The sequence below is a fragment of the Crocodylus siamensis genome, chromosome 7, assembly GCF_052110815.1.
Source record: "Crocodylus siamensis isolate JL-2025a chromosome 7, ASM5211081v1, whole genome shotgun sequence".
NCBI classification, from domain to species: Eukaryota; Metazoa; Chordata; order Crocodylia; family Crocodylidae; genus Crocodylus; species Crocodylus siamensis.
In genome coordinates, this window is record NC_143401.1 from 15,883,355 (window position 1) to 15,910,644 (window position 27,290).

At 45.1% G+C, this 27,290-nt stretch overlaps 3 protein-coding genes across 16 annotated transcripts in view; 2 read left to right on the plus strand and 1 right to left on the minus strand.

The window, feature by feature from the left end:
- Positions 1-2,786, plus strand: part of SCMH1 (Scm polycomb group protein homolog 1) — a 162,519-nt gene extending 159,733 nt beyond the window's left edge. For all 14 annotated transcript variants that reach the window (XM_090056597.1, XM_090056600.1, XM_090056608.1 and 11 more), the window contains one exon: positions 248-2,786. In XM_090056597.1, the coding sequence (XP_089912723.1) occupies positions 248-373 (126 nt within the window). In that variant the 3' untranslated portion in view covers positions 374-2,786. The remainder of the gene's footprint in view (positions 1-247) is intronic.
- Positions 2,787-5,185: 2,399 nt separating this feature from the next.
- Positions 5,186-15,526, plus strand: SLFNL1 (schlafen like 1). Its single transcript, XM_090056999.1, has 3 exons — positions 5,186-6,223; positions 7,995-8,669; positions 10,445-15,526. The coding sequence occupies exons 1-3, from the start codon at positions 5,819-5,821 to the stop codon at positions 10,574-10,576; spliced, it is 1,212 nt and encodes a 403-aa protein (XP_089913125.1). The 5' UTR covers positions 5,186-5,818; the 3' UTR covers positions 10,577-15,526.
- Positions 13,753-27,290, minus strand: part of CTPS1 (CTP synthase 1) — a 29,909-nt gene continuing 16,371 nt past the window's right edge. The window contains exons 10-19 of the mRNA XM_090056998.1: positions 25,628-25,716; positions 24,491-24,585; positions 22,683-22,745; positions 21,724-21,767; positions 20,766-20,862; positions 20,451-20,506; positions 20,265-20,361; positions 19,446-19,590; positions 17,605-17,695; positions 13,753-15,525 (exon numbers count right to left, since the gene is read on the minus strand). Coding sequence (XP_089913124.1) covers positions 17,611-17,695; positions 19,446-19,590; positions 20,265-20,361; positions 20,451-20,506; positions 20,766-20,862; positions 21,724-21,767; positions 22,683-22,745; positions 24,491-24,585; positions 25,628-25,716 — 771 coding nt within the window. The 3' untranslated portion in view covers positions 13,753-15,525; positions 17,605-17,610. The remainder of the gene's footprint in view (positions 15,526-17,604; positions 17,696-19,445; positions 19,591-20,264; positions 20,362-20,450; positions 20,507-20,765; positions 20,863-21,723; positions 21,768-22,682; positions 22,746-24,490; positions 24,586-25,627; positions 25,717-27,290) is intronic.

The window sequence follows — 27,290 nt, forward strand, 5'->3', positions numbered from 1 at the left end:
AGTGCCTTATAGTGCATTGAGTCTGGTTTATGAGCTTCTTCCAAATACTCCTGGTAAGTGTTGAAAACGAAAATGACATGAGAAACTAATGGGGAGAGGGATAGAAGAGGTTCCCAGCAACTGCTATTTCCTGGTAGGATGGTGGATGAGCTGGAGAGACATGGGGAGGAGTTTCCCTACTAGAAATATCATGGGTATGAAGAGCAGAGCAGGCCTCACTCTAATGTTGACATTCTCCTGCTTCCAGGAGATCGACGGGAAAGCTTTGCTGTTGTTGCGGAGTGACATGATGATGAAATACATGGGGCTGAAGCTGGGGCCAGCGCTGAAGCTCACCTACCACATCGACAAACTAAAGCAAGGCAAATTCTGAGAGGACTCTTAGCAGGACAACTCCTGGGAATACTGTGCTCCTGTCCGTACACATTCATACTTTCACCTACAGACAGGTACGCATGCACACCCCCTATGTATGTCACAGGCAAACGCCTCTTCAAAAAGCCTTCAGACGACTGCAGGGATCTAACTGGCCACCCACCTGACCTTGCTTCCACAGCCAGGAGCACAATGGGCATTTGAAGGGAAACAGAACCCTGTTGGCTGCTTGCAGATTAAATAGAATTTGACTCATGGATATCTCAAAGTAAACAGAAGAGCTCTTTTTTTGTTCCTCAGTGGATGCTTCTTTGTGGAGTCCCCAGTTCCTCTACATACCTGGGGCTGAGAAGATGCTCTCTGTTTGGACGGGATCTCTGGCAGAGCTCTTCAGCAGCCAAGCTGCTCCGTGCTGCATCTTTTCCCTAATACTCCCCTGCAGGACTATATTGCTTTCTGTCACATTCCCTCCCCTATTGTGCCCCCCTGCACCCTGGGCCTGTCTGTCTTGGGCCATCTCTGTTTCCTTGTTGCCTCATCTTGTGACAGATGGACAGTTTCATAACAGAACCTACCATGTTGGACACTGCACTCTACTGTGCCATTCTGGACAGGCCAGGCTCTGAGAGAGACGGCTTTTAGGATTTAATATCCACTCTTAGCAACACTATGGCTAGCTTTGAAGTGTCTACACTCTGCTTAGCCTTCCATGAAGGGGTGTAGGGCCACAGCACATGGCATAGGTGCGCAGTCTGCTAGTCCTGCTGTCTGGACAGGAAAACCTCTTCTCTTGGCTGTGCCCACCTCCCCATGGAGATTACCTGGTGGACTTTCTAGTGCTTGTGTCACTGAGGTGGAGAAATGCCTTTGTATTTATTCTTGATGAAGGCAGAAGCACAGCTGAGAGAGCTGGTGGGTAGATCCTCTTTGTCAGTATACTGAACAACTGACGTTTTACAACACAAAGTAAGCGGTAAGAGAAGAGCTATGAGATGTACCACCACCATCCTGCCCCCTGGCAGATACCTCTTAACTCACGTTCAGTTGAGCAGAGGCTCCACCTGGCACAGGCTTTGGGCTTTCTGTTGGATTCTTCTCTCCCTTTTTTTTAAGGAGTCGTCTGTTTGAAAAAAAACCATAATGAAATGTTTTGCATTTTTTGTTGAAATTGCAATCCTTGAGTATTTTCCCCACAAGTGTAAAGGTCCGTCTCTGAGTGGTACCGTTAGATGCTCTGGGCCTTACCTCGCTGTTTCATTGTGTCACAGCTCAGCAACATAGAGCAGGTGCTGCTGAGAGGCACGTCAGATCAGAGCATTGAGTGTTTTGTAATAGGATTGCAGCCTGTTAAACAGGCTCCCTTTTCCTGAGGGGAAGTCTTTTCCAGCATCAGGGAAGGCATGTGTGTCTCCTAAACTGTTTAATATATTTATTTTTAGTAGCACTTGAGCAGTGACCCTCTGTCCCTCATCTGATTTACTGCCTCTGTAGCAAAATGAAATGGAGAAGAATTTAAGCAGAATCCACCAACCTTCCCCCATTGCTGGGGCCTCCCTATCAGTGGGCTCCTGGAACCTGCTTCCCTTGTAGTTAGTGGGCGCATGCTCCCTGTCACAGCCGCTAGATCCCTTCCATGGAAAACAGGGCTGCAAAATCCCCTGGAGTATCTCATGTCCTGGCCTGTGACAAGCAGAAGGAAGAGCTGCGCCTGTCCTTGCTGTTCAGGTGAAACAGTATAGAGGATGGATGGACACACTCGCACTCACTCTCTCTCTCTCTCCCCCTCTCCCTCCCTCCCCCTTTTCCTGAGGGGAAGTCTTTCCCAGCATCAGGGAAGGCATGTGCGTCTCCTAAACTGTAAAAGGGATGGGACATAGGAAATATCTTTTGCAAGCACTTCTTTCTTTTCTTGCCTTTTGCTCTCCTTTTCCCATTCTTTTTAAGAGGAAGTCTTACATGTGCATCCCATTATCACTCCCTCACCCCCCAAAACCCAGAATCTCTGTACAGCTGTAGCAGTTGTGCAAAAGGCTCCGAAGGGGAAAGTGTCAAGGAGGACCTTATGCCCCAGGTTTATCCCCCAAGGGAAACTTGAAAAGATCTATATGTCACAAAACTTTTTGTTGATAAAAACAAGACCTCTGCCAACATCCCAGCTGCACCATTCCCGAACATAGTGCAATGAAATGGGAGGGGGCTGTCTCAGCTGCCTCTGAGGGTTGCTGCCAGCATCCGTCTCGGTCCAGAAGGCTCTGCCCTGGTTTTTACATTTCCTTTTTTTTTTTTTTTTTCTCTGTCCCATTGCAGACAGGTCTCTCTTGTAAGCAGGTCCCAAGTGCAGGTTCAGCCCGTGCTTTCCTCTGCACTTATTTTATGTTGATTGGTTTATAAATAAAAGAATAACTACATTCTTTGCGGGCTGGTTTTGTGTGTTTGGTTTTCTGTGGCCCTCGCACAGACACAGCTGGCTGGTGCTGCTTTTTCTCTACTGCTGATCAGTGGACAAGCAATGGTCTTGGGTAAGGAGTCGCAGCCCTTGCCAGATACTGGCTGCAGTCATGTTCATGGAAAGGGCTGGTGTGTCCCACACATTTCTCAGTAATTGAGCATCGTATCCCAACTAGTAAATACCTTCTCACTGTTTTTTCTCCTGGCCTTCCATGTTCCTGCCTCACATTCAGCTCTTAAGACACTGGGTGCAACAGCCTGCTTGTGTGTCTGAGCCACAGGAACTGTGGCAGAAGCTCAGAGCAGGCTTCAGTAGGCACATCCACATGTTCATTAATGTGCATAGTTACTGCACATTAAGTTTAGTCCTTGTATGACCAAGTACTAAGTCAGTGCACAGTAACTGGTGCTACTACACAGTAGTGCTGATGCACGGCTTTTTAGTGATGCCAACTGCACAGCAGCTTAACACTACTGCATATTAATGTATTGGCATGGTTTTTGCCCTACACACAAAGTGTGCAGCAGAATTAGGCTACTGTGCAGTTGAAGTACAGTGTAGATGTGCCCACTACAGCAAAAACCAGCCTCCACCCACAGCCCCATGATGATTAGGGGATTTATCCGCAAAATATACCAGACAGGTTTCTGGCTACACCCCTTCCTGCAGAACTCCCAGACTGCCAGCACCCAGTGCATCATGTGCTTCACGCAGTGCATTCCCGCTGCCCTGAGCTTCTTGCTGTAGCTGCTGTTTACAGACTTCCCTGCTTTCCTGCCAGAAAGCAGCCCAGTCCTCCCAGACTCCAGGGCCTTTGAGACAGCTTCTTGTTGCTCTTGTATCCTGGGGGGGGGGAGTGTCCCACTGAAGCAGGTGCTGGACTCAGAAGTCTGCTACTTCACACATCCTGCAGGACATTTTCAGGTTGGTGAACAAAATGCGCTTTTTTTTTTTTTTAAAGTGCTACTCAAACCACTTTTTGACACCATAGATTCATAGATGTTTGGGTCGGAAGAGAGCTTAGCAGATCATTGAGTCTGACCCCTTGCCCTGGGCAGGAAAGAGCGCTGAGATCAGACAGCCCAAGTCACGCGCCTGTGTAGCCTCCTCTTAAAGACTCCTGATTTTTCCTTGGCTCAGATGCGTCACTGATTGTGCTCAATGACATCACAATCCAGAGCACTGGTTTAGGCTCACATCCTCTCCCAGCAACAGTGGGCAGGACGGAAGAGCCCCTATGTTGGCTTGTACCTGAATTGACACACATGGGGCTTCAGAAGGTGACCAGACTCGAGCCTTTCGATCCTGAATAGGTGACTGTCAGCCTTTTCATGGTAACTCAGCAACTAATTGCTTGCTTTTCTGAGATTGCTTGGTTCTAAGGATCTGGAGTTTACTCCAAGCCCCTGAGTCCATTGAGACTCTTCAGAGACAGACACCAACTGTAGTATTTCCTACCCTGGGGCTTGGGTAGTAAGCATTTAAGCTGTCAAGACTCCTTGTGATTAGTCAGATAAGATGTGCTTGTCCTTTCTTGTTAAGAATTTGCATTCTCTTAGTCCCAAACATTATGCAAATGCCTGGAAATCTTAGGTCGTGCTCTGAAGATTTTACAGACTAAGATGCAAAACAAGAGGAGAAGAGGTGGAGCTAACTTAAAAAAATAGGCATTAAGTTCCAAGCCGTGTCCCCAAAGAATAAAACTCCTTCTGAGTGAGTCGGAAGAAAGGTCAAGACTGAGGATTAATTTAGGGATTGTCTTCTTCGAAGAAGTGACGCTGGGCACGACTACATGAGACGTTTACTGCGCAGCTGACTAATTAGCGGCACAGTAACCGTTTTGGCATCTATGCTTGCATCCCTATTAGGCTGGAGTAAACTAACTTAGTATGCAGCAGGATAGTACTTGTAAATACAAGTCTGTTCTGTTGCAGAGTAAAAAAAACTCTGCAGCAGCACTCAGGGCAATCCTTTAAAGGATTTAGGTGGCTATGTTCAAAATTGTGATCCAAAAAAACCTCACTCCGCTGCTGCCTGATAAGTGTCTGTAAGGCCCTAGAGTTGTGCTTCTGCACTTGCCGAGAAGTGCTCTTGATGTGAGCAGCTTATCACCTAGCTCCTGTCTATGCCCAAACAGGACCCATAGATCCTGGCATTCCTCTGCCTACCTTCCCTAAGAGGCTTGACCCAACAGCACTCCCAGAGCATAGTTAGCAGATGCTGACAATACCAGGCTCCACACAAAATGCTGTAGTAGCTATTTTCTTTTCAAACCCAGCTGGAGGAAGAGGTGCTTCTGTCCACCTCCTAGGCAGACCCTCCTGGGCACTGCTGGGGGTGGGGGTTGGGGCTCAGGGATTGCAGCTCTGTGGGGAAGGCTCCCTCTGTGGCACGTAGGGAGCCTGAAAGAATTGCCAAGAAGCGTTATGACATGCAGTGAGGAGTTGATCAGACCAGCACCTGGTCTGGGTTGGCCTGGCCATGAATTGGGGCCAGGAGAACACAGCAGGTGATGGTGTGTGAATGTGGAGAGAGAGGCAAGGGCAGGGACATGGGAGAGGAAGCCTGGAGCAAGGGTGGGAATATGGTGAACAGGAAATGATTGGGCACATGGGGCCAGGACTGACCACTTAGGGGGAGTGACAGCAGTTGGGAAGGAGCTGACTCCAGGAGTCTTCTCTCCTCCTGGATCAATTCTATAGAAAATAACGGCGTGTAAAAGCTCTTGCTTCCCTCCCGACATACCAGAAATCCCTAGCAGGAGGGTTAATGGCTGCCTTGTGACAGTGTTCACAGATTTTTACTCCACAGATGGAAAAATTCATGCAGATTTAGCATGGTGGCCCACCAACGAACAAGCCGTCCTGCAGCAAAGCAAAGCCAACAGCAAATGGAAAGGGACAGGTACTAATCTCGTTGCCTGGCTGCTGGAGCAGAGCAGCATTCCTTCTCGAGCCTGCCACCAAGGAGCCCTCTGCTCTGGAGCCTCGAGTGATGGACAGTTTGTCAGAGCCACCAGTGGAGAAGCCCTTGGCAAAGGAGTGTTTAGAAGAGCCTGCGGACCAAGGGCTGGTTGGCAGGACTCACTCCTATGTGTTGTACATTGGAAATTTGAATCCCAAATACTCCCAGGAGGTCCTCCGCAGCATGCTGAAGGACATCCTGGGCACAGCCACCATCACCCTGCAAAGGCACGACATTGAGGTGGTGAAGAAACCACGACAGGCCTACGCATTTGTTCAAGTAACAACTGAGATGGACCTCGAGTGCATCCTGAAGCAGCTCCTGGTCACCTTGGAGGTGGAGCAGGAGCTGGTGAAGGAGCTTGTGATGAAAGGAAAAATGCTGGTGGTGGGGGATGGCAGGAGAGGATCACCTAGTGCAAAGGAGTGCAGGGAGGTAGGTGCCACCACAGGGCTGTCAGTCTGTGGGACCAAGAGAGGCAGGCATGAGGGTAGGGGAAAGCAAACAGTCTGAGTGGGCTGACTGGGAAGGGTGGGGCTGGTGCCCTTAATATTGCCGGGAAGCAAAGCAGAGGGGAACCTGGCATCCACAAGTTTCCCCAGTGCATAGAGAGCAATCCTCAATGCCTCCTTCTGAGCTCAATACCCCTTCCCTTTCGGAAATCAGCGTTGCACCTCCCAAGTTGCCTCACCCAAAGCCTGAGCACACCTCAGGGCTTGTCCCCCTTGCACAGCCTGAATGTTAGTTGGGCCTGGCAGCATGCTCTGTCTGGCTTCGCTCTGGAGTGGGGCGCAACATTTCCACCAGCACACCTGTCTGCCTCGTTGGTGATGTCCCCCTTCATGGGACTGCCACTCTCCCGTTTATGCTGAGACGTATCAAAAAGGAAATCTGGTCCCTGCATATGGCAGCATGAGCTTTGGGAGTAACACAGACCCACCTCCATCCACCCTGAGGAGGTAACTATTACCTTTCTCAGGTTACTCCTTGGTGGTTGCCTTCCAAAACACTTAGGAACTCAGTTACAGATCATTGCCAGCATCCCTCGCTCATTCAGCCCCAGTGCAGCAAAAGGTGGGCAAACCGTTGTATAAAATAGCCATAAAAATATTGCCGAAATGTTCACTCTCTTCCCCAAGCTGATAGAAAAATCAAGCTAACTCATCCCCTAGAATATGGACTGTGGGGAAGAGACCTGCCTTGCTCAGGGAGATGGGACTTGAGAGTCTAACACATGTCCCGCTTTTACCTTTACACCCTGGCTCCACTTCTCCCTCCCCTCCCACTGAGATCAGAGGGGAATTTCGTACATTTTATGACTAAAAGGGATCAATGTGACCCTCCACTCTGAGCCCACCAGAGAGCAATGTCAAGCGGACTCTGAATCCAAGCCACTAACCTGGGGTTGAGATTCAGACCAGGCTTCCCGCTCTGCTTGTAGAGCAATTGTGAACTTGACCACCATAGGTTTGAGAGCCATTTCAGTGACTCAAGATCACATGTGCTCTGTTCACAGTAAAAAGATGTGTTCGCTTAATGCAGCACTGCTGGCTCCCTTGGGACCTGATAGTCAAGCTGGGTGGTTTTCTCCTCTGCCACTGCCACCAATAGTAAAGACTTCACACTGAAACCTATGGGCTTGTGCAGAAGAAAGGGGTGAGCACAAACTACACCGTTCAGATGACACACAGGAAGGCATCACCGCCAGTTCCCTCTCATGGGCTGTGCTGGTCCTGCTGGGCTTAACTGCAACCAACTGTGCAGACCCTGCAGTTGGCAGCTGTGACGCACAGAGAGGACGGGGCCCTTTCTACTCCATCCTATGCTGCAGCAAGCTTGCTTTTGTGGGGTGCCGTGGGTTATTTCCAACAGAGGCTAATTGGTAACTGTTCAGATACCCAAGTAAAATATTTCTTTCCTGCATAGTCCTTCTCTGAAAACAGGAGGACTTGGGCAGTAGAGCAGTGTTTCTTTGTGAAGTTCCGAGCCTCTTTTAGCCAGTAGTTAACCCCAACTCTCCCTCTCTTGACTTCCTAGCCGATCTTGTAGGGATTCTCCTGTTTCACCGAGGTTTAATCCAGTCCACAATGCAATTGAAATAAGAAAGTCTGCATGTGTCAAAGAATGGCTATTCAGGCTGGGACCTCTCCTGTGCTGCAGCTGTCTCCTTAAGTGTGTAATATTTAGTATTTCTGGTTTTGCACAGAATGACCCAGAAGTGAACAGCGCCAGCCCCTTGCAGCGTGCTGAATCTGACAGGCGCAGGATACAAAGGGCAGAGGAAGACCAGGCCAGCCACAGCCACGAGGTATCCCCTCACACCCGGAAGCAGGCAGAGCGGCCATCAGCATTTCTGAGTGGCACCAGGTCCGACAGCGCCATTGTCCGGAGGGAGATCGTGGGCCAGGAGCGCTTGTTCTATGGGGCGTTCATGGGCAGTGAAAGCAGGAATGTGGAATTCAAGCGGGGCAGCGGGGAGTACCTGAGCGGGACCCTCAAGTACCATGTCCGGAAGTATGCGTGCGCCTTTCTCAACAGCGAAGGAGGCAGCCTGTTTGTTGGGGTGGAGGACAGTGGCTTTGTGCATGGGGTCAGGTGTGGGCATAAGGAGGAAGATCGTGTCCGTTTGCTCATCGATTCCATTCTCAAAGGGTTCAAGCCACAGGTGTTCCCCGATGCCTACGCTTTGACCTTCATCCCAGTGATCAAAGCCGAAGACACGGGGATCTTCCTGAAGGTGGTCCGGCTCAGCATCCACCCACCCCGACCACAGGGAGAGGTGCTGCTGTATGAAACGGACCAGGGAGAGGTGTACCTGCGCAGGGATGGCAGCATCCAGGGGCCGCTCTCTGGAAGCGCCATTCAGGAGTGGTGTAGGCAGGTAATGGATGGTCAGTGCTGGGCTAGCACAGAAAATGTCTTCCTAAAGCCAGGGCAAACCTGAGTTGCAGCCAGCACTCATACTGGATGCTTCCCTGGAGCCCCACACATTGAAGGGCTGATGAGATGAAATTCACCCCTGGGCAGAGGTCGGCACAGGGATGAATTTCACGAGATGCAGCAATTCCCAAAGTGAGTGGGACCTCATCCTTCAGCTTAGCCTAGGAGAGATGTTCTCAACTGCTACCCCTTGCTAATCTATCAAATCATAGACACTGGGGGTATGTGGTTAACGACCCTTCCTCACCATGCCAGCTGATACCCAGTTTCTCCATGTCCAGTGATATTTGCCCCTTTCTATTGTCTTTTGCCTTTTGCACAAGAAACATCAAATGAAAGAGCCACCTGGGCACAAGGATTATTCAAGCTCTTCAAGTGGGGGGTCTGAATCAGTGGCTCTCTCCTGTGCTGTGGCTGTCTGTGCCACTCCAGCGGGGTTTCCTAACTGTATCCAACATGCAAGGCTCAGGTGTAAGAGTGAAGTGTGCTGCCAATTTTAAATAGAAAAGAAGTGGGACTTGGGCACCCAAAGTTTGGAAGGCAGTGGTAACAGTCGATCCAGGGGAGGTCTACCGATGCAGTTGCACCACTCCCTCCCTCCCTTTGATCCCTGCTCCACACGAACTTTAAAACCAACCACCTGGGAGGGGCAGCAACCTTTCAATTCAGGCCCTGCTGATCATAGCTTATCACACCCCTGAATCCTACTAATTTGTCCATTCCACGGGCGTAAGCAACCCTTTTAATGGTCTGGATGAGTTGCTATTCAAACTATCCTTTCCGCTGAAATTTTGCTGTTAGTCATTCCTGGTAGTGTTTCTCATCTATTTCACAGCCCTACCGACTATTTTTAGAGTGTCTCCCTCAGCCAAAATATGTGGAAGGAAGATCTTGTACCTGGTATTACAGAAAACAGTCCTGGTGCTTGGCCCTGTTCCCTCTGAGAATCAAGCTAACTGATCCCTCAGCATATGGTAGGGAAGAGACCTGCCCTGGCAGCCAGCACAATATCCCTGATAACAGCACAAGACTTTCTGGTGGTTTATTTCCCCCTCTGTGCTGTAACCACTACTCATTCTGTGGCACTTTTCATAATTATTTTTGCCCAAATGTTCTGGCTAATTTCTAATGTGGGCCATTACACCAAGCAGCCAACCATCTGCAACCTGCTCCTGATTACATAGAAGCATTAAACTTCACCTAAAGAAAGGTAGACTGAACTGCCCTTATTATCCATAGCCTTCCAGTCTTTAGTGCTGCCCTGTTCATTATTGTCTGTTTTTTTCCTCCCCAGCAAACACGAGACAGGGAAAATAAATAGCTCAGAGGTGCACTCGTTTGTAATAGAGAGAACAATAGTATGTTAGTTTAGAAGCGTGGCAGACTAACCTTGGATACTAACTTCAGAGGCAGAAGCTTTAGGAGCCCAACCCCGTGCTCTCGTAGATGTTAAGGGATGCACTGTTTCTGCAGCTGGCCATCTTTAACCTGAGCACAAATCACTCATTTTCTTTTCCTGCTCTCATACTCTTCTAGCCTGTTGTCCTGACATAATCTCTGCAGAACCATGTCAGGCAATCACCTGTGACCGTTGCAGATCCCACTAGGTATCAGCTTCCTTAGCTACTGTACGGGAAAGGGGCCCACACATGTGATAGTTTAGCTTCTGTGTGGGTCTCTCAATGAAATAGCTATTGTGCCGTTGACCATCTTTAGAAATGGACAGCAGAAGTCAGGAAGCTGGAGGAGAGGATACAGACACTGGTGAAGGAAAATGAGAAGCTACAGCATCAAGTCAACCAGGAGCAGAGTGCAAATCCCAACTCTAGATTCTGCACCATGGTGTGATTCAGCAGAGGCACAATGCTGCCAGTCAAGTGGGCTCAGGAAGGGAGAAGCAGGTAGGAAAAGGGGGAGGGGAAACACTTTGTGTATAGATTTTGAAAATTCATTTCACTAAAGAGCATTAGCTCAGTAACTCAAGCGATAACTTCACTTGGCCGCATATTAGTTGCACAGTCCTACAATTGATGCTTTATGGTAGAACATTTGTTATCTGAGTTTGACTGAACCTGTAATGAGGCAGGATGGCTTTACGCTCTTGGGAAGCCACTGATAATTCTGAACATTGTATTACATCTCCAAGCAGTTGGCAAGAGAATGTACTTACCTCCAGGAAGTGCAGTTCTTCAAGCTGGCCTAGTTAGTTATAGCTAAACAGCCACCACCTGAGCATGTGCTTTTGGTGCTTTGGCCAGGTGAGGGACGTCAGCAACGCTACAATAGAGCACTGCTGTTCAATTTGGCACCCAATTTTCAGCTAGGTCTGTGTTTTAAGTCATCAAACATGCGCAAGTTGTCCCCTGCCTTACAATTTCAGCTGCTTCACAAGCAGGGGAGAACATTTCTTGGGCCCTGGTGGAGTGAGCCTTGCTAGCTGGTGGGACAGGTACCCTGGTAGTAGCGCAATGCAAGGCAGTATCTGTCCTGATAGATGGCTATTTAACTGCAAAATCTAAGGCTTCCTTGCCTTCCTTACGGTTTGGTGTTCCCTGACCTCAGCAATCATTTAGATTTGTCCTTGGATGGGTGACTGGGGTTTACTGTGGGATGACCCTACCTGTGCCCTAAACTGCGTTTGTGTTTGATACTTGAGAGTAGATGGCTCAGATGCTAGGTTTCTTTGGCCTGGAGCTGATGCTCTGACAGTTCATGCTGGAAATGCTGAAAGCCAAGGATGGTTGGTGTTTGAGATCTCAGCACCAAGACATTTCAGATGGCTTTTTTGCAACGGAGCCTGCAGTACTGTCTGGTCACTGGGGGACTGCAGTTGATACTGTTCTTGACTCAAACATGGAGGATGTCTCTTCTCCAGGATCAGATGCAATTCTCATGTTTTGCTCAAATCCAATACATTTTGAGATCTCAACTCCTGACTTTTGAGTGCAAAAGGAAGAGTGGCAGCATATGGGATCCCTAATGAAGATACCCTCTCAGGCCTTGGGGAGGTTGTATCCATTGTGCTCACTGATAAAAACCAAAACCTGTATAAAACCACTGCTTCGAGAACAGGACTTAAAGCCTCTGGGTTTAGTTTCCCGTGACAGCTGTTAATGCATGCACGTGCAATATATTTGCGCAGTACAGCAGGGTGTGAGAGGTTCTGTCCCTCTCCACCCCTCACTTTGGGAGATCATTACAAGGAAATGAAGAGGGGCTGCTTTACAAACAACATTTAGGCTGTACCCCCTTGCCACAAATTGTACCAGGGAACTGAGGATGGGTCATGAAAGCTCTGCCTTTACACCTGTGAGAGGCGTATGGTTCAGCACATGGAGTATGTGGGGTTCACAAGGACACTACTCAGAAACTCCAACCTCACACTCAGACTATTTCACATGCAACTCGCATGTGAAACCCTAAGCTTTAGCAGGAATATTTTCAAACTACTTCAATTTGGACACTTGGAAATCGAGTATGCAGATACAGAGTTGGCAGGTGCACTCCTCACACAAACTTGAGACAGTCTTTTTGCCTTGGTTAACAGCAGCAGCTCAGAGTCCCAGGCCAGCCACACTACTGACATCCTTGCATATACATTACTGCTACAGTTTTCAATAAAGATGGGAAAAAAGCAAGGCAAAGCCCATTTTACCCATTCTGAAGTGCAGTAAGATAGCTGGAATTAGAAAATGCCAGTCTATGCCTCAATAAAGAGAATGGAAATCATTATTTAGCTACATCTTTTATTCCCTGTTGAAAAAATGTGCCCCACCTCATAAATCCCATTTCTTGCTGGATTTTATTAATACTGGAGGATGGGACATCGATTTTTCCACAAGACACTACTGCGCAGTAGTGCTAAGTTACTGCACAGTCAGCATCTTGTGTAGATGTGGCTAATGGGTAGAAACACTTCTCTTTTGGGCCACTGAACACAACCCCAGGCTGGAATTAGGAACGTCAGCGCCAATGCTCATAGACGGAACAAGAATTCAGTGACTTACGATTAAAAGTCCTAAAACCCGATCTTCAGCAGTAGATGAACTAGATTTTGCTTCTGTATAAAACCTCAAGGAAGTGGTTACCACTGACTACTTTGAAATTCAACAAAAAGGAAAAAACAGCAGTCAGCCACATGGAAATGAGCGCTTGAGAACACGGGGAGCCTGCTACAACAGCAGCTGATTAAGAGCTGGAGCACTTACTAGAAAAAAATCCAATCCTAATGAAGGAAAGCCCAGGGTTCTGTGAATTATGCTTAAGCTATAGCCCTAGTAACACCTGCAGAAACTCTCACTGACTTCCTTGTGATTAGAGTTTGACTTTCAATTCACAAAGCATGCAACAGGAAGGCAAGCTAGTCTGAAGTCATCTTATCAGCTACTAGCCATACAGGATGTAAGTGGTGACTACAAGAACAGGCAGAGGCAGGCTGATTCAAAAATAAACAGCAGAGAGGTGCAGGGGGAAGGAAAATGGAAGACAGAAAAGTGGTTCCTGTTCTACACTTGTTTCCATCCATGACAAAAATGAGACGCCAGATTTCACAAGCTGTTTGGCAGTGTCAGTAGGGCTGCACCAGGGATATTTTAGTACTATATACAGGCACCATACCAAAAAAAGATGATCACCCCAAAGGACAGCCCATTTGAAGCAGTGGGCAGAGAGTTACATTTAGATTATACAACACACTTTACTTTACACTTTAGTCTGTTTCCTGGAATCCAAGAGAAACTCAGTAGCCTCTTTGCAATTTTTATTACTATTTTACAAATTGTGATTAAATTAGTTATAAACTTCCAGCCAAAATAATAGAAAATATTCTTAGAAAAGAAAATAAAGCCATGGCAAAGATACAGGAACCACTCACTATTCGCAGGTTTGGCATTCCCAGTTTCAAATCCTGATGAACGCCAAACCCACATTTTAAATACACTTTATACACTTACAGAAGTTCCTCGGGAGCTCTGCTCTTGCTGCCACCGGGCTCCTGCTGCCGGAGCCGTGCCCGCCCGCCCCCCCCAGCTGCCAGGGGCACTGCGTTCATGAATACAGTGCCTTATTCGCGGATTTCGCCATTCGTGGGAGATACGAGAACGTATCCCCCGCGAATGGCAAGGATGGCCTGTACTATGTGAGGTCACATTGTTAAAGAATTAGCCAATTTATGGCATGTGTATTTCAATATACAGAACATATACATTGAATTAATATTTATTATAGGACTGTTATAATGGCACATACATATCATTCAACAAATTCTTACCAAGATTCTTGTCAAGAATAACAGCTTTAAACTTTTAAAGAAAAGTATGTTGTATCAAAGAATAAAGCATGGAGGGCTGTAATGAGGGCATGGTTTTAAGTGAGATTTCACGTTATTAGAACATGAGTTTGGGAGTCGAACTGTGCAAGGATTACTACTAAACTGTTTGAGACATACAGCTTACCCCACACTTTAATGAACTGAAGAGTACTCAATCTGACATTAAATAAAGAAAATTTCTTTCTTCTAGTTACTGAAGACCAACTTTGTTGCTTACACTGTGACAAAAAGCTGAAAAAGGGTATCACATCACATTTCCCATCAAACCATTTCCATTATCTCATCCCCACCTTTGTGCAATTTTGAGCATAACATCACCGGGCAGTGCACATCTAAAGATTAAATTAAATGATGTTCCAAGCAAGTTGCTACACCCATCCTTTAGGAAAACAGCACTGTATGTGACAGTCTCAGTGCAGAAACACACACATTCCTGCAGTACAAAGGAAAGGAAAGACCTGTCTTTAAAGAGTTAAAAAAAAAAAAAAAAAAAAGGAAAGAGAACCTTGAACTGTTCAAAATTAGAAGAATGTGTTACGATTCAAGGCAGCATATGAAAAACAAATCACTCTCTTTTTTCTTCAATACCCCCTTGATGCAAGGAGTTAAGAATTCCCAGCCCAATAAGCAGCACCAGCAAATGCTGGCATTATAAAGGGCTAAAAATAAAAAAAATAAAAATCACACTACATTCAGGCAGAGATGGGTCTTCCTGATCCTGTGGCCTTTTCACATGATCACAAGTTAATTAAATCCCTGCAGAGAAAAACGTCACAGTTTGAATCAGTTGATTATGTCCAAGACTAACTCTTCTGTGCCAGGAGTAAGATTTTCCTGGTTAAAAAGTTCTTTGCCAACAATAAATGCATGAAAAAAAACACCAGTACTGAAGTGTATTAAACACCAGTTTTAAAAAGACAGGCTGCATAAAGCAGAATAAACTGACATCCCAACTTCTGCAGTACAGCTTAAGAGCAGATTTGAAAAAAGCTGCAGAATTTAATCTTCTCCAGATAGTACAACTGTACGATAATACCTGTGCTGCTCCAAAACAGATGGCTTGGAGGAAGCAACCTAAACAGTAATGTTTCCAAGTACAAATTCATGCTAGTATTACCATGCATCATTAAGAAATTGTGTGTGGCTGGATTTTCCCTAGCATCGTCAATCCCACCTCAGCACCTAGCCTTCTTGACTTTGTTTCTCTTCTCAAAGGTGGTAATAATGGCAGAGAAGGCCTGGAGCTGTATGTGCCATGATGAGGTCGTCTTAGGGAGTAACCAGGATCCATAGAGGGGGCCATAAAACAAGAAAAAAAGAAAGTTTGGAAAATAAAATGGGGACAAAATTTCGTAACAAAATTAGAAAAGCATAATTTTAAAAAGCTCAAAGCTGATAGTTTCATGCTATTGCTGTAAGAACGCCTGGAAGTCTAAAGGAAGGCTCTTCTCTTCTAGTGAAGATCGACCTAGAGAGGGAGACAAAGGGGGGAAATTACCTTTGGTTGAGAGCAGGAGAGTGAAAGTGCATAGCCCAGAACGGATTCAGCTTGGCCTGCAGTGACATGACTAAGTATAGTGCTCTGCATTTGCCTTTACTCAAGCAGCACCCTGTTAGCCTCTAGGAGCATTACAGGACTGTTTAAGAAGACATGCATTATATATACCTCCTTGAAAACAAGTTCACTCTATGAAACAGCATTAAAATAAACTAGAATAGGGGTTGACAACCTGTGGCCTGCAGGCTGGATCCAGCCATTTTATCAGGCCTAGAGCACCAAGTGGCTTCAATGCCACAATGGCCAAGAGAAGCAGCAGTGGTGATATTGTGGGTGGGGAGTGGTGGTTGTGGCACAGGCTGTGTTGGAAATGGCCTGTGCTTGGAACTAAGGTCTGTTAAAGTGCCCCCCCCACGTTATGTACCCCCCAACCTAGAATCCATGTTTTGCAAACCTGAAAAATAAAACCAAACTCTCTCCTCTTTGGCTGAGCCGAAGCACTTTGTCATAGGAGTCAAAATCTTTTTTCCTTGGGCCAACTATTAAAAACTGAATTGAGGTCAGATATATGAACCCATATATTTCCTCATCAAGTTGGTGGTGGGATTGGAGGTATTAACACAGAAGTAAGTATCATTCCCTACGGGAAGTCGCTTTTTTATTTTGTTCGTCTCCCGGAATGTGGCCTCACAGTGGCCAGATGCCTCCATGCAATCCCTAGTGTACGTAATAACACAATGGGAGGCATTCCAAGATACTTGTAAGACACCAAGGGATCAAGACAACTTCATGGAGGGAAGAAGTGGTTCACAGAGTATTTCTGTGCTAAAACTGTTAGCAACCTGATTTGTAATACAAGCATAAATGGTCTGGTCTCCTTTGACACTTCACTTTTTGCTTTGCATTTTGCTTCTGGAATGACAGTTCTCAGGAGAGGGAAAACTGGCCATCCTGACTGCATGTCTTTACACAACCAAAAAAACCCCTTTCTCTTGGAAATAAATGTGTGTAAATTCTGTTTATTTTGAAATATAGCAACTATGTAAGAATGTGAAGAAAAATATACCCAAGAGCAACGGAGGAACTTCCATGCCAAGAAAAAAATTCCAAGAGGAAAAAATCCACTTCAAAAATGAATCACAACTTTCCCCTGCTCCAAAGCATCCCAATTTTCAGGAGTTTTTTAAATGAGAAGAAAGTGTTTTAATAATAAACCTGACTTCAACAGGTGCTTTGCTCCTGCAGTTACTATTGGAGCGGGGAGAGCTTAAAATCTCATGTCCCACGGCACTGTTGTAAAATAGAAACCTGATATTTAAAGAAGAAATGGGACAGTAAGATGATGTTTATACCTGCCTCTGCCAGCAGACAGCAGGGGGGAGTCACTTGGCTGGCAGAGTGAAGCGCTCTGCCACCAAAGAGGACTTCTGAGTGTGGATGCACTCAAACTTCTGCCAATAGAACTGGACTTCCGCTGGCATAGCTTTGTTGTGTGGACATGGCCCAAAAAACACTTTTGAAATAAAATCAAGGAGCCAGACAGACAGTTGAACCTACAAATAATAGATGTGGTCTCAGGCTAAGTGAATCACTTACCAGGCTTTCTTCTCTCCCATTCAAAAGCACTTTCGATTGCATATACTTCATCTCAGTTAAAAAACCTACTCAACAAAATAATGACGACTTTTCTTAATCCTCAACTTTTCTCTCTCTTTGGTATGAGGTCTCAAAACGACATTTCTATAGAAGTTAAACCCTATAACTGATTCTGGGTTTCAACATCTCCTATTTAAAACAGTAAATAGTATGTTATACTTTGTGTAGTTCAAATAATAACTTCGCTGTTTACCTAGTTTCTTAAGAAAAGGGGACACAACAACCCAAACAAACTTAAGACACTATGCACCACTCAGAAGAACACAGACTGCACGTATGCATATGCAGCACACGAGCACTCGTATGGGATAGGTACTTGCTCCAGACAGGTTGAAACATACGTTTGGAGGGAGAAGCAGGCAAACAGAAACGAAAAAGAAGTTTGAAAGTTACCAAAAATTAATCATGATTTACTGATGGGAACTTCAGTTCTGTGATCTCCGAGTCAGGTGAGCTGCTGCCACTTCTATCACTGTAGGTATCCCTGCAGAATTTAGAAAGCTTTAGGAAAAGACGCTTTAATGAGATTATCCCACAGAACTGGCCAGCCAGCTAGCCTCAAATGCCTTAGTTTTAAAAAGCATAAACTCTTTGGGAACCAGTCTGCAGATTATGATTTAGTGGTAAGTAGTAGTAGGCACAGAAGACTGACAGGTTTGGGGAAAACACTTGTTGACCTTGTCTCCAAAGGCCTTCAGAGGTCGTCTTTGGCACGAAAGGCCTCTAGGAAATTAGCACAGCCTCTCACCAAGTACCCCACAACCAAAACATCAGGGAGGCTGGCTTTTAAGTTTTAAATGAAAGCCCTGAAAAACAAGTGGAGCATAAAATTGTAAGAATTTCCTTCAAAAAACAAAGCAAAAATACCTAATAAGTCATGTGTAAAGTGAAGCATGCTATACTTGGAATTGTGTAGTTTCTGTGTGAATGAAGTTAAATCACAACAACATGGTGTAATTTCAGAAACCACTCATTCTACTTTGTGCATTTCAGAAACCATTTATTCCCTCATAAAAGGCAAGGAGAGCACCAACGATGCATCAGTAATGGCAGATTAGCTATAAAAAAAATCCCTAACATGACCCTTTCTACTCCAGACTGCTAGTGCAAAGGGCCTCCTGCCTTTAATCTGTAAGTAGAATTTATTAAATGGGAACTATAAAATCAGAAATGGGAGACACTAGAAGCCAACCCACTCATACCAAAGTCAATGCTCAGCATCACTACACCACATAAGCATGTTAGTGCAATGAAAGACAGACTCTTGGCAACAGGACATGAATTGTTTAATTAGTTGATTATACCAGCCAAAAAATGCTCCAAATTACTTACGTCTCCCACCCAATGCAAACTGGTTGACACTTTCAGTTCTCATTAGTCACGCCAACAGCCTCAGTATTGTCAAGGTGAAGATACTTTTACATTTAAACTCATGTTAATTGTGTATCTGCTTAGCTAAAAGATTCAGAACAACAGGGTGGGACCATGACTGCCAGCTATTACTCAGCTACCATTATATGAACTTTCTGTACATTAACATTGTAACCCAACGATAGGAGCTTCTGTGGCTTCCTTTTGCATTAAAATATTGCTACTTTTGCTGCTTCTTAGTCTCTTAATTCTTTAAAAACTGTTTCCATGAACTCTGGAGTTGTATAGTTACAGTCCTTTACAAGCACTGTTTTTCTATGTGCTTATGAATGTCACGACTGGCTCATTTACACCAACAATGTCCACTGATGAGAAAGGTAAGGAGGAGGGGCAGAGGTCACCAGTCAGAGGACTTTATGTATTACTACATATCTGCTTTGTGTAGTTACACTATACAGAAGGGAACAGGTGGGTCATTAAATTTATTCTAAAGTCAAGAAGGAGTGCAGGGCAAGGATGCTAGAAGCCTTTGCTAGTTTATACACAGGACAAGCCTGATTGCAGTGCTTTGTAACAGCCCTGGGGCTCCCTGTACCTAAAGGAACAGTGCAAACTGAGCACTGCCTATCCTCTGCAAGGAGTTAGTCTTCCTTATGGATATAACTTCCCTATGTGGAAGTATGGTTCAACAGCCCCCCTCAACACAGGTCAGGATGAAGGAGGTGTAAGAAGGGAAGCTGAAATAACAAACTTGATGCCTTTGTGTCAGGCATGGTGGGGTCCCCATTCCTCTGTCAAAAAAGAAAATATCCAGCTCTAGTACTGCACTGTAGAAAGACAGGCGGGTACTTGTTTGAACCTACCTGGGTGAAAGCCTGCAGCCTTTTTGTAGATAATGCACGAGCCTTGCTGCAGAAGCCAGGAGGAGACCAAAGTATGGGGGAGATGGCTTTATGGGTCTGGATAGGAACTCTGGATGATACTGAACTCCAACAAAAAATGGATGTTCTAACAGGAGAGAAAAAATCAGAGTCAACTTATTGATAAGACAGCTCACCAAGTCTTAGGTTTCAGGGGCCTGCTGGCAAACTTTCTGACATCTCCTATTGGCACCTACTACTGACAGGCACCACAGAATGTTACTGGGGTCCAAGCTACCCTGCTCAATAGACAATCCCAAGTTTCAGTCAAATGCAACCCTGGCTCTGGCCCCTTCTCTGCCCTGGAGAAGACATTTCTTTGTTCTGCCTTTCCTGCACAGACCAACAGAAGCAACTCTTAGGGAATCAGCAACCTTTTACGACCAGCAGGCCAGATTAACAGAGCTAGGTCCAAACAAAAGACTGCTGCTTCTGATCTGGCTGCGAGCACTTCCCACCCTGCCACATAGATGACATCCTGCAAAATTGCTGATAATGCCCCAACTTCATAGGCCAGACAATGGCCCGGCAGGTTGGAGCCAGCCCATGGGCCACAGGTTGCTGACCCCTGCTCCTAGGCATTTCCTTCCTTGAGAGGATCTGTTAGTTTATTCCGATGGTCATTATTTAGCATTTCATTCAGTGAAGGAAAGGAGCACAGATTCTGCCCTGATCCCATAGATGAGCTGACATGCCAGACTTAAAAAAAAGTCACTCCCTGCCAAATACACCAACGTATAACCCAAATGCATAAGTGCTCACCTTCCAACTCAACTATTTCCATTCGCTCTCCTTCCTCATCCTGGCCTACAAACTTCAGGCCCTGCTCTTCAAAACTACTTTTCAATTCTGGATTCACCTATGGAAAAAGAAATCAGAAAACATATGATCTCTCGTGCTTAGGCTCTGTAGCAGCAAAGTCTGCAAAACGCAGAATACAATCTGTACCTCAAATCTGTGTCTGTGTCTCTCTTCCAGGAAGTCATGATCGTTATACAGTTTTCCTGCACCAAAAGATGATTTGTCTTAGATGTAATTATCCGGTGAAGTCATCAGTTTAATGTTCACATTTTTTCCTGTCTTATTTTCCATCACCATTCCCCATATTATCAATAAAACATGCAACCAGTACATGTTGCGTGGATCACGCGAGCCTTGTCCAGAGATGATTAAAAAGCTGATGTGATTGATTACCATCAGAACCTCCACTACCAGATCAAAAAGGTAAAAAAAAAAAAAAAAAAAACCAAACAAACTACATACTCATGATTGAATTCTTGGTTTGGAAGAGTGTTCTTCTTTTTCCAAGCCTCATGGTCCCACCCATTTGCCCAGGATTATGTTCTGGCATGTCTATGATCTGAGGGAGCATATTCAGATGGTGAAATATGATCAAAGCAGGAAAAAATTGTCTTAACAGGATTCAAGTGAAAACATACAAAAGACAACACAGGAAAAGAACAATGAGATCTAACTGTACAGAAATGCAGCTGTTAATTTTTGCAACTCTCTCAGTAGAGAAGGGCGTGTCATTGGTCTGTCGTATATATTCTAACGTAACCAGTACCTCTCACAGATTTTCAACAGCAAAAATATCAGAATCTCCATCTGTATAAAAACTTTACAAGCTTGAGATTTTAAATATATTCCTTTTTTGCTGGTGTGAGAAAGCAATGTTTTAAATCACTAGAGCTGATGTCAATCTCAGTCCGCTTGGTTTTGCTTCTGGCTAGCCTAACTGGAATTTTATGGATTTGCAACCCCACTTCTAAGTAGACAGAGATTTGGCCAAATCAAGATAAAATTCTATGACTAAGTCAGCATTTGTGCATGCTAGTATCTGGGATGGTCTCTAACATGTACCACTTTGCTCATATCCTTAATTCCATCACAAAACTCACCGATTACTATGTAAAAGTCATCCATGTTAAAACTGCCTTTAGATTCTTAACAAAGATAAAGTTATTTATTTTACAACAATGTGTCGGGGGAGGATGGGGACCAATACCAATACATTATAACATGCCAGTTCCTCATCTTCTAAGAAGTGGTAAATCAAACTGAGATATTCTGGAATATTAACAACATATACACTTCTACCAAAATAACAAGAGGTGTTAACTCAAGGTCTTTGGTTACTTCTGAAAAGGTAGGTACATAGAAAACACTGCCAGCCTGCAAAGCCATTACACATATGGCATTCAAGTCACTCCATACTCACCACGGGATGTGTAGTTTTGGGGTCAAATTCTGTAGAATTTGCATCTGTAAAGTTATATTACTGGATTAAAAGCAAGAAGTTTCTTACAAGATACAAGTATGGCTTTTCTTCAAAAAAAGGCAGAATTCTTTTTCTCACCTTTATCATCAAAATCTGCTGGGACAATACAGGTAAGCGGGAACCACGTGATGTGTCCCAGCTACTTAAAAAACTGAAATACATTTATTGGCTTTCTTGGACAAGAGCTTAAGCCCCATATTTATTAACTGTTATCTTTCTGATGACAGAAAGGTCATTTGTGACAGGGACACTCTGGGAGACAACAATAATTCAGTTTTCAGCTTGTTTTAATAATAGCGTGATAGGAAAGCTGCATAGTATTCTACACATTCAAACTTTTGTTTCAAGATCTTTTCCAGCCATTAAGCAAACTGGGACTGGAATCCTAGCATCTTGGGCACGGTGACAAGTGTCCCTCGCCTCACCAATTTTTAGATTAATGGGTTAAGCAAAATTAACTTAGTTTTTCTTTCTTTCAAAGGAAAGTTGGAATAAAGTTTCAAAGGAGTTTGTATTAATAATAACCACCCCCCATCTTCGATATACAAATAAGACTTACACAATAGTGCCCAACCTTTTAGCCCTGTGGACTTGGATCAACTGGGGCCTAATCCTGCCATGCAGAGCTTGGAAAATTTTGCAGTGAGGTAGTGGTGGCAGTGTTTATTGTCACCTCTTCCCAAAAACCAAGTTTCCAGACCGATGGGGAGACCCATGAGCTAGATCACGCAGCTCTGTGGGCCAGATCCAATACTGATGAAGTATCATTTTTTGTAGTGCACTTGTGTGCCACTGTACACCCTTTGGGAAACTGCTAAGATCTGGGAGCAGCCAACCCCATCACCACAATCAATCCATGAATAACCCAAATTTGAAAAACTGTTGACTGGTAGAATCACCTTGCCAGCCAAGAACATTGCGTGCAAACTCCACAACTGCCAGCTGCATCCCCAGGCAAACTCCTGCAGAAGGAAAAAGAAGAAGTATGAACGCCACTCCAGGCAGCGAGCTGCAAGTTCCTCCTGATCACACTGCCATCCCGGCAAGGTTTTGTGCTGCAGTTAATGCAGACGGTCTACAACAAATGGAAGACTGCTACTTTACAGTGGAAGGACGGGCTCATCGTTGCATTACTGACTGAAGATCCGAGTTCTGTTTTTGCTGTGCCACAAACTAGGTGAGGTGTTGAGCAAATTATTTTCTCTATGAGCCTCAGCTCCCTATCTACAGAACAGGCTAATATTTCTTTTCTGCCACCAGTTGTCCAAATAAAGAATTACATACTTCATCCCTTGTATAAGCAGAATTCACTGAATTCCTCCATTCTCCCCAGAAGCTCCCACTAAGCCAGCCACCCTCCCTCTCCATTTCAAGTATTCCCTGCCATTCCCTCATGCCCACGGCTCTGAATTTCTTTCCAATGCCAGGGATTCCAAGCATACCAGTTAGCATAAATATTTTTTTTTTTTGCTTGCGAGAAGTCATTCATCATGCCCACATTTTAATCTCTCTGGGCAGGACAGGCAGAACTGAGATAGGGTGCTACTATGTCATAAGGGTTTAATGATCAGATGCCCTGATCTAAGAACACATCCCCAACTAGATCATCCCAAACAAGACTTTGTCTAGCTGGATCTTAAAAACCTCCAAGGATGGAGAGTCTACAACCTCTCTGGGTAACCTGTTTTACTACCCTCCCAGTGAGAAAATTCTTCCTAATATCTAACCTAAACTTCCCTTGTTGCAACTTGAGCCCATTGCTCCTTGTTCTGTCCTCAGTGGTGGCAGATGACAGTCCAGCTCCATCCTCTTTGGAACCACCCTTCAGGTAGTCGAAGACTGCTATTAAATCCCCTCTCAGTCCCATCTTCTCTAGACTAAGTAAGCCCAGTTCCCTCAGCCTCTCCTCAGAAGTTATGTGCCCCAGCCCTCTCACCATTTTTATTGCCCTCCACTGGACTCTCAACTCATCCATATCCTTTGTGTAGTGGAGGCCCAAAACTGGACACAGTACTTCAGAACAATTGCAGAGAAAGGCAAAGCTGAGGGTAGTATTAACCAGATATTAAAGACTCTGTGGCCTTGCACCTTGCTAAGTGTATACTGCCTAGTGCAAATCATCTTATTTGAGGCCTCACATGGTACCTTTATACTGATAATACAAATCTCTTCCTCAGCATGGACAGCAGCCAATCTTACTCCAATGCTCCAGTGGAGGTAGTTTTCCTATAGTATTCAAAGTCAAAATAAAAGTGGTGTATTTACAGATAAATCCCTACTGCTGTGTGAAAGTGTGTTAAAAAACAACAGTATCATCTGTATGCAGCACTAGCCTCTTCTCTACTAGCTTCCTTTAACCTTTTTCTCATTCCATGCATTTCTAGAATTAAATCAATGGGAGAATGATTGCAATCAAGTCCATCTCAAAGAAAATCTGAATTTCTTTTGAATATTCTGAAAACATTTAAAATGCTGTGCTGTTAATCTCTTAGTTATAACATTATCTATCAGCAGTGTTGTTCTAGCCCAGATGCCTGCAACAAGAGAATATTAAAGGAGAAAAGAAGGAACAGGATTGGCTGGTGCGAAATAAGATGTCGGAGGTGAAAGTAGGACTCAGACTTCAGTTGTGTCAGTCTGACCTTGTTTTTCTCCCCTCTCCCAACAGTTCTTGGCATTATTAAGTCAGGCATTTTAGATTTCTCACCTAGGAAGGGCTTTTTCTGTTTTCTGGCCCAGGAAATAGCTTGAATTTTCCCTTCTGTTCCTCGAACACCAAACCCACCTGGAACCAGGACTCCACTGTACACAGATGAAAAAAAAAAAAATCATCCACATGAAACATGCCAGTTTGCTATATCCTCAAATTACACTCTGCAACTATTTTGCTTCAAGACCTTAGGATCACATCTCACCAATTTACTTTGCTACTAAGGACTTTTTTTTTTTTTTTTTTTTTTTTTTTTTTTTTTTTTATATACACAGTCATAAAAGCTGTAAGATGCTAATAAATGGCAAAACCCATACTATTTTAAAGGGCCTTTATACAAGTTGTATGATTGTATAGGAAAGCATGTGTCAGTGCAGCCCTGGACTATATGGTATAAACTGTTCCAGGAAAACCTAAACATAATGCAGGCTACAATACTGCTATTCTTCAGATGTTCTGAAAATTCAAAACCATTTATACAGCCCGACTCACGTGCTCTGCAGCAAATATCTATTTGCCAAAATATGTTAAGACAGGCACCTCCGAAAGAAACAAATCAACTAAACTATAATGTAGTTTGTCCCAGCTGCACCTCCAAGAACACTAGGAACATAAAGGTATTACTGACTTCACTGATTATTATACCCATCCCACCTTGCTCAGTGGCCCTGCTCCAGAGCCCTCTTTGCAATGAAGTCTGTACCCTCTTCCGCATACCCTCTTTCTTAAGAGATTTACCCCATACCTGCACTCTCCTTCTCCTTCCCTTGACCGTCCCAGCCATGGCCATCACCTCTAATCAAACTATTGTTCCTCTTCCTATGCTCTTCCCAATGGATGTCTCTGACTTCAAGCTTACCCCCAGCCTTTTTCCTTCCTTTTGTACATGACTGGCTGGTTTTGACTTCACCTATTTCTAATCACATTCTCACTGCTGCTCTCCCAATCACCCTCCCCATTTACAGTACAACTCCTAATTACATGTTATCTTACATATCACTGTAAGCTCTTCAGGACAGAGACCCTAGCTTGTGTGTGTGTGCACAGCTCCCAACAGTGGCATAACTGCAATCAATAACAAATCAGAAACTGTCAGCAAATGCTAGGGCAATCATATCTTCTCCAAAACCTTACTCAGCACTGCAGAGCTTCTGCCAAGCTTCATGGTATCGCACTGGATCTTCTTGTAGAGTAGCTGGCTCCAAGTCAGCAGAGTCAATGTACTGTTAAGAAACCCAAGAGCAGTTGGGTTGGCACAAGATTTCATGAAATCTAGGTATAAGAATATCCCTTCCCAATGGCTCAGGATTGTTTTCTGTCTGTACATCTGCCACTGTTTTATCTGGTTTATTTTCTACCTGGAGGCCATGAAGCTTCTTGCTTGTTACTGCACAGTCTCCAGTTACAAAAGATGCATACCACAGTGTCTGTAGTTTCTGTATGCTTCCTACCTCATTCACTGAGCAGAGCGGATAGCAAGTGATACTGGTCCAACCAGTAAATCAGACAGGCCTGCAGGACTCTGCCTCATTTAGTACAAATTTTGGCTGGTGTCTGGTATAATAGGGTTCAACTTCACAGGTGGTCATCAGATCACTGGAGCCTCCCTCAGCCCTTGTTAACCTGCTCTTTGGACAATACCCCCTTTCGCCTACCACACCTTGATATCGTTTTCTTTTAGAAAGAGGGAGGCTGCCTCAGGGCTGCACAAGCCTGACTGCACACTCCTGAACTCAGGTGTCTCTGCTCTCTGCCTTAAAGGCTAATTACATGCCTCTGACAGCTCCTTACACCACATCCATGCCTCGCAGATGATGCTTGTTCCTCTCTCTCTCCTCTTCCTACATGTGCCCCTCCTGGGCTGCGGGCTCCCAGCCCCAGGCTTTGGCCCTCCTGGGCTATGGGCTCCTTGGTCCCCTTGGTCTCCAGCTGTGACTCCCAGTCTTTGGCCTCTATCTCTGGCTCGTGGCCCCACTCTTAGGCCAGTTGAGACTCACAGGTTTCCTTGGCCCTGCCAGTCTCCAGCTGTGACCCCCCTCAGCCTTTGGCCCCTACCTCTGGGCCCAGGCCCTGTGAGACCTCAGGGGTCGGTGGCTCTGCTGACACTCACCCCTTTTAGGCTCAGGCTTTCTCCCTCTGGACCCCAAGCCCTATTCTGTGTTCCCAGGGCTCTTTACACCTAGACCTGCTGGGACCTTCTCCTCCCCTTAGTCCCTCCCTCAAACCTCTCAAATTGCTTACCCCAGTTCAGATGTTGCCCAGGAGCAACTTTTTCCAGGGCTATCAGAGCTAGACTCCCTGAACAGCTCAGGCCCTGGATTTATATGCTTCAAGAGCAGCCCCTTTCTGGCCAGGGGACTCTAATTTGCCCCTGCCACCTGCAGGCTGCTCCTTTTCGTGTAACAGGTGCACCAAGTGCCCTATCACAATGGGCTACATTTAGAAAGGGGGTTAGCCAATAAAAAAAGGTCAAACATCCTGTTATTAAGTGCATACTACCATTCTGAATGAAGGAGGGATATTGAAGAACAAACAATGTGTAACCAAGTAATTAAAGACTGAATTTTGATGGGACAAGGGACCAGAGTTAAGGTTTCACAGACACCTTTAATCTTGGCATTGACCAATTTCTGGGTGTCATAATTTGCCATTTCAGTTCTTTTAACAAAAACCTGACAACGGACGAACAGCCCTATAAACCCTGCCTAACAGCTACATGAACAGAACCCGTGAAGCCTATAAAATATAGCTCCCATATTAAAATCGACTAGTTCAATCGAGTGGGTGTAGGAAGGGA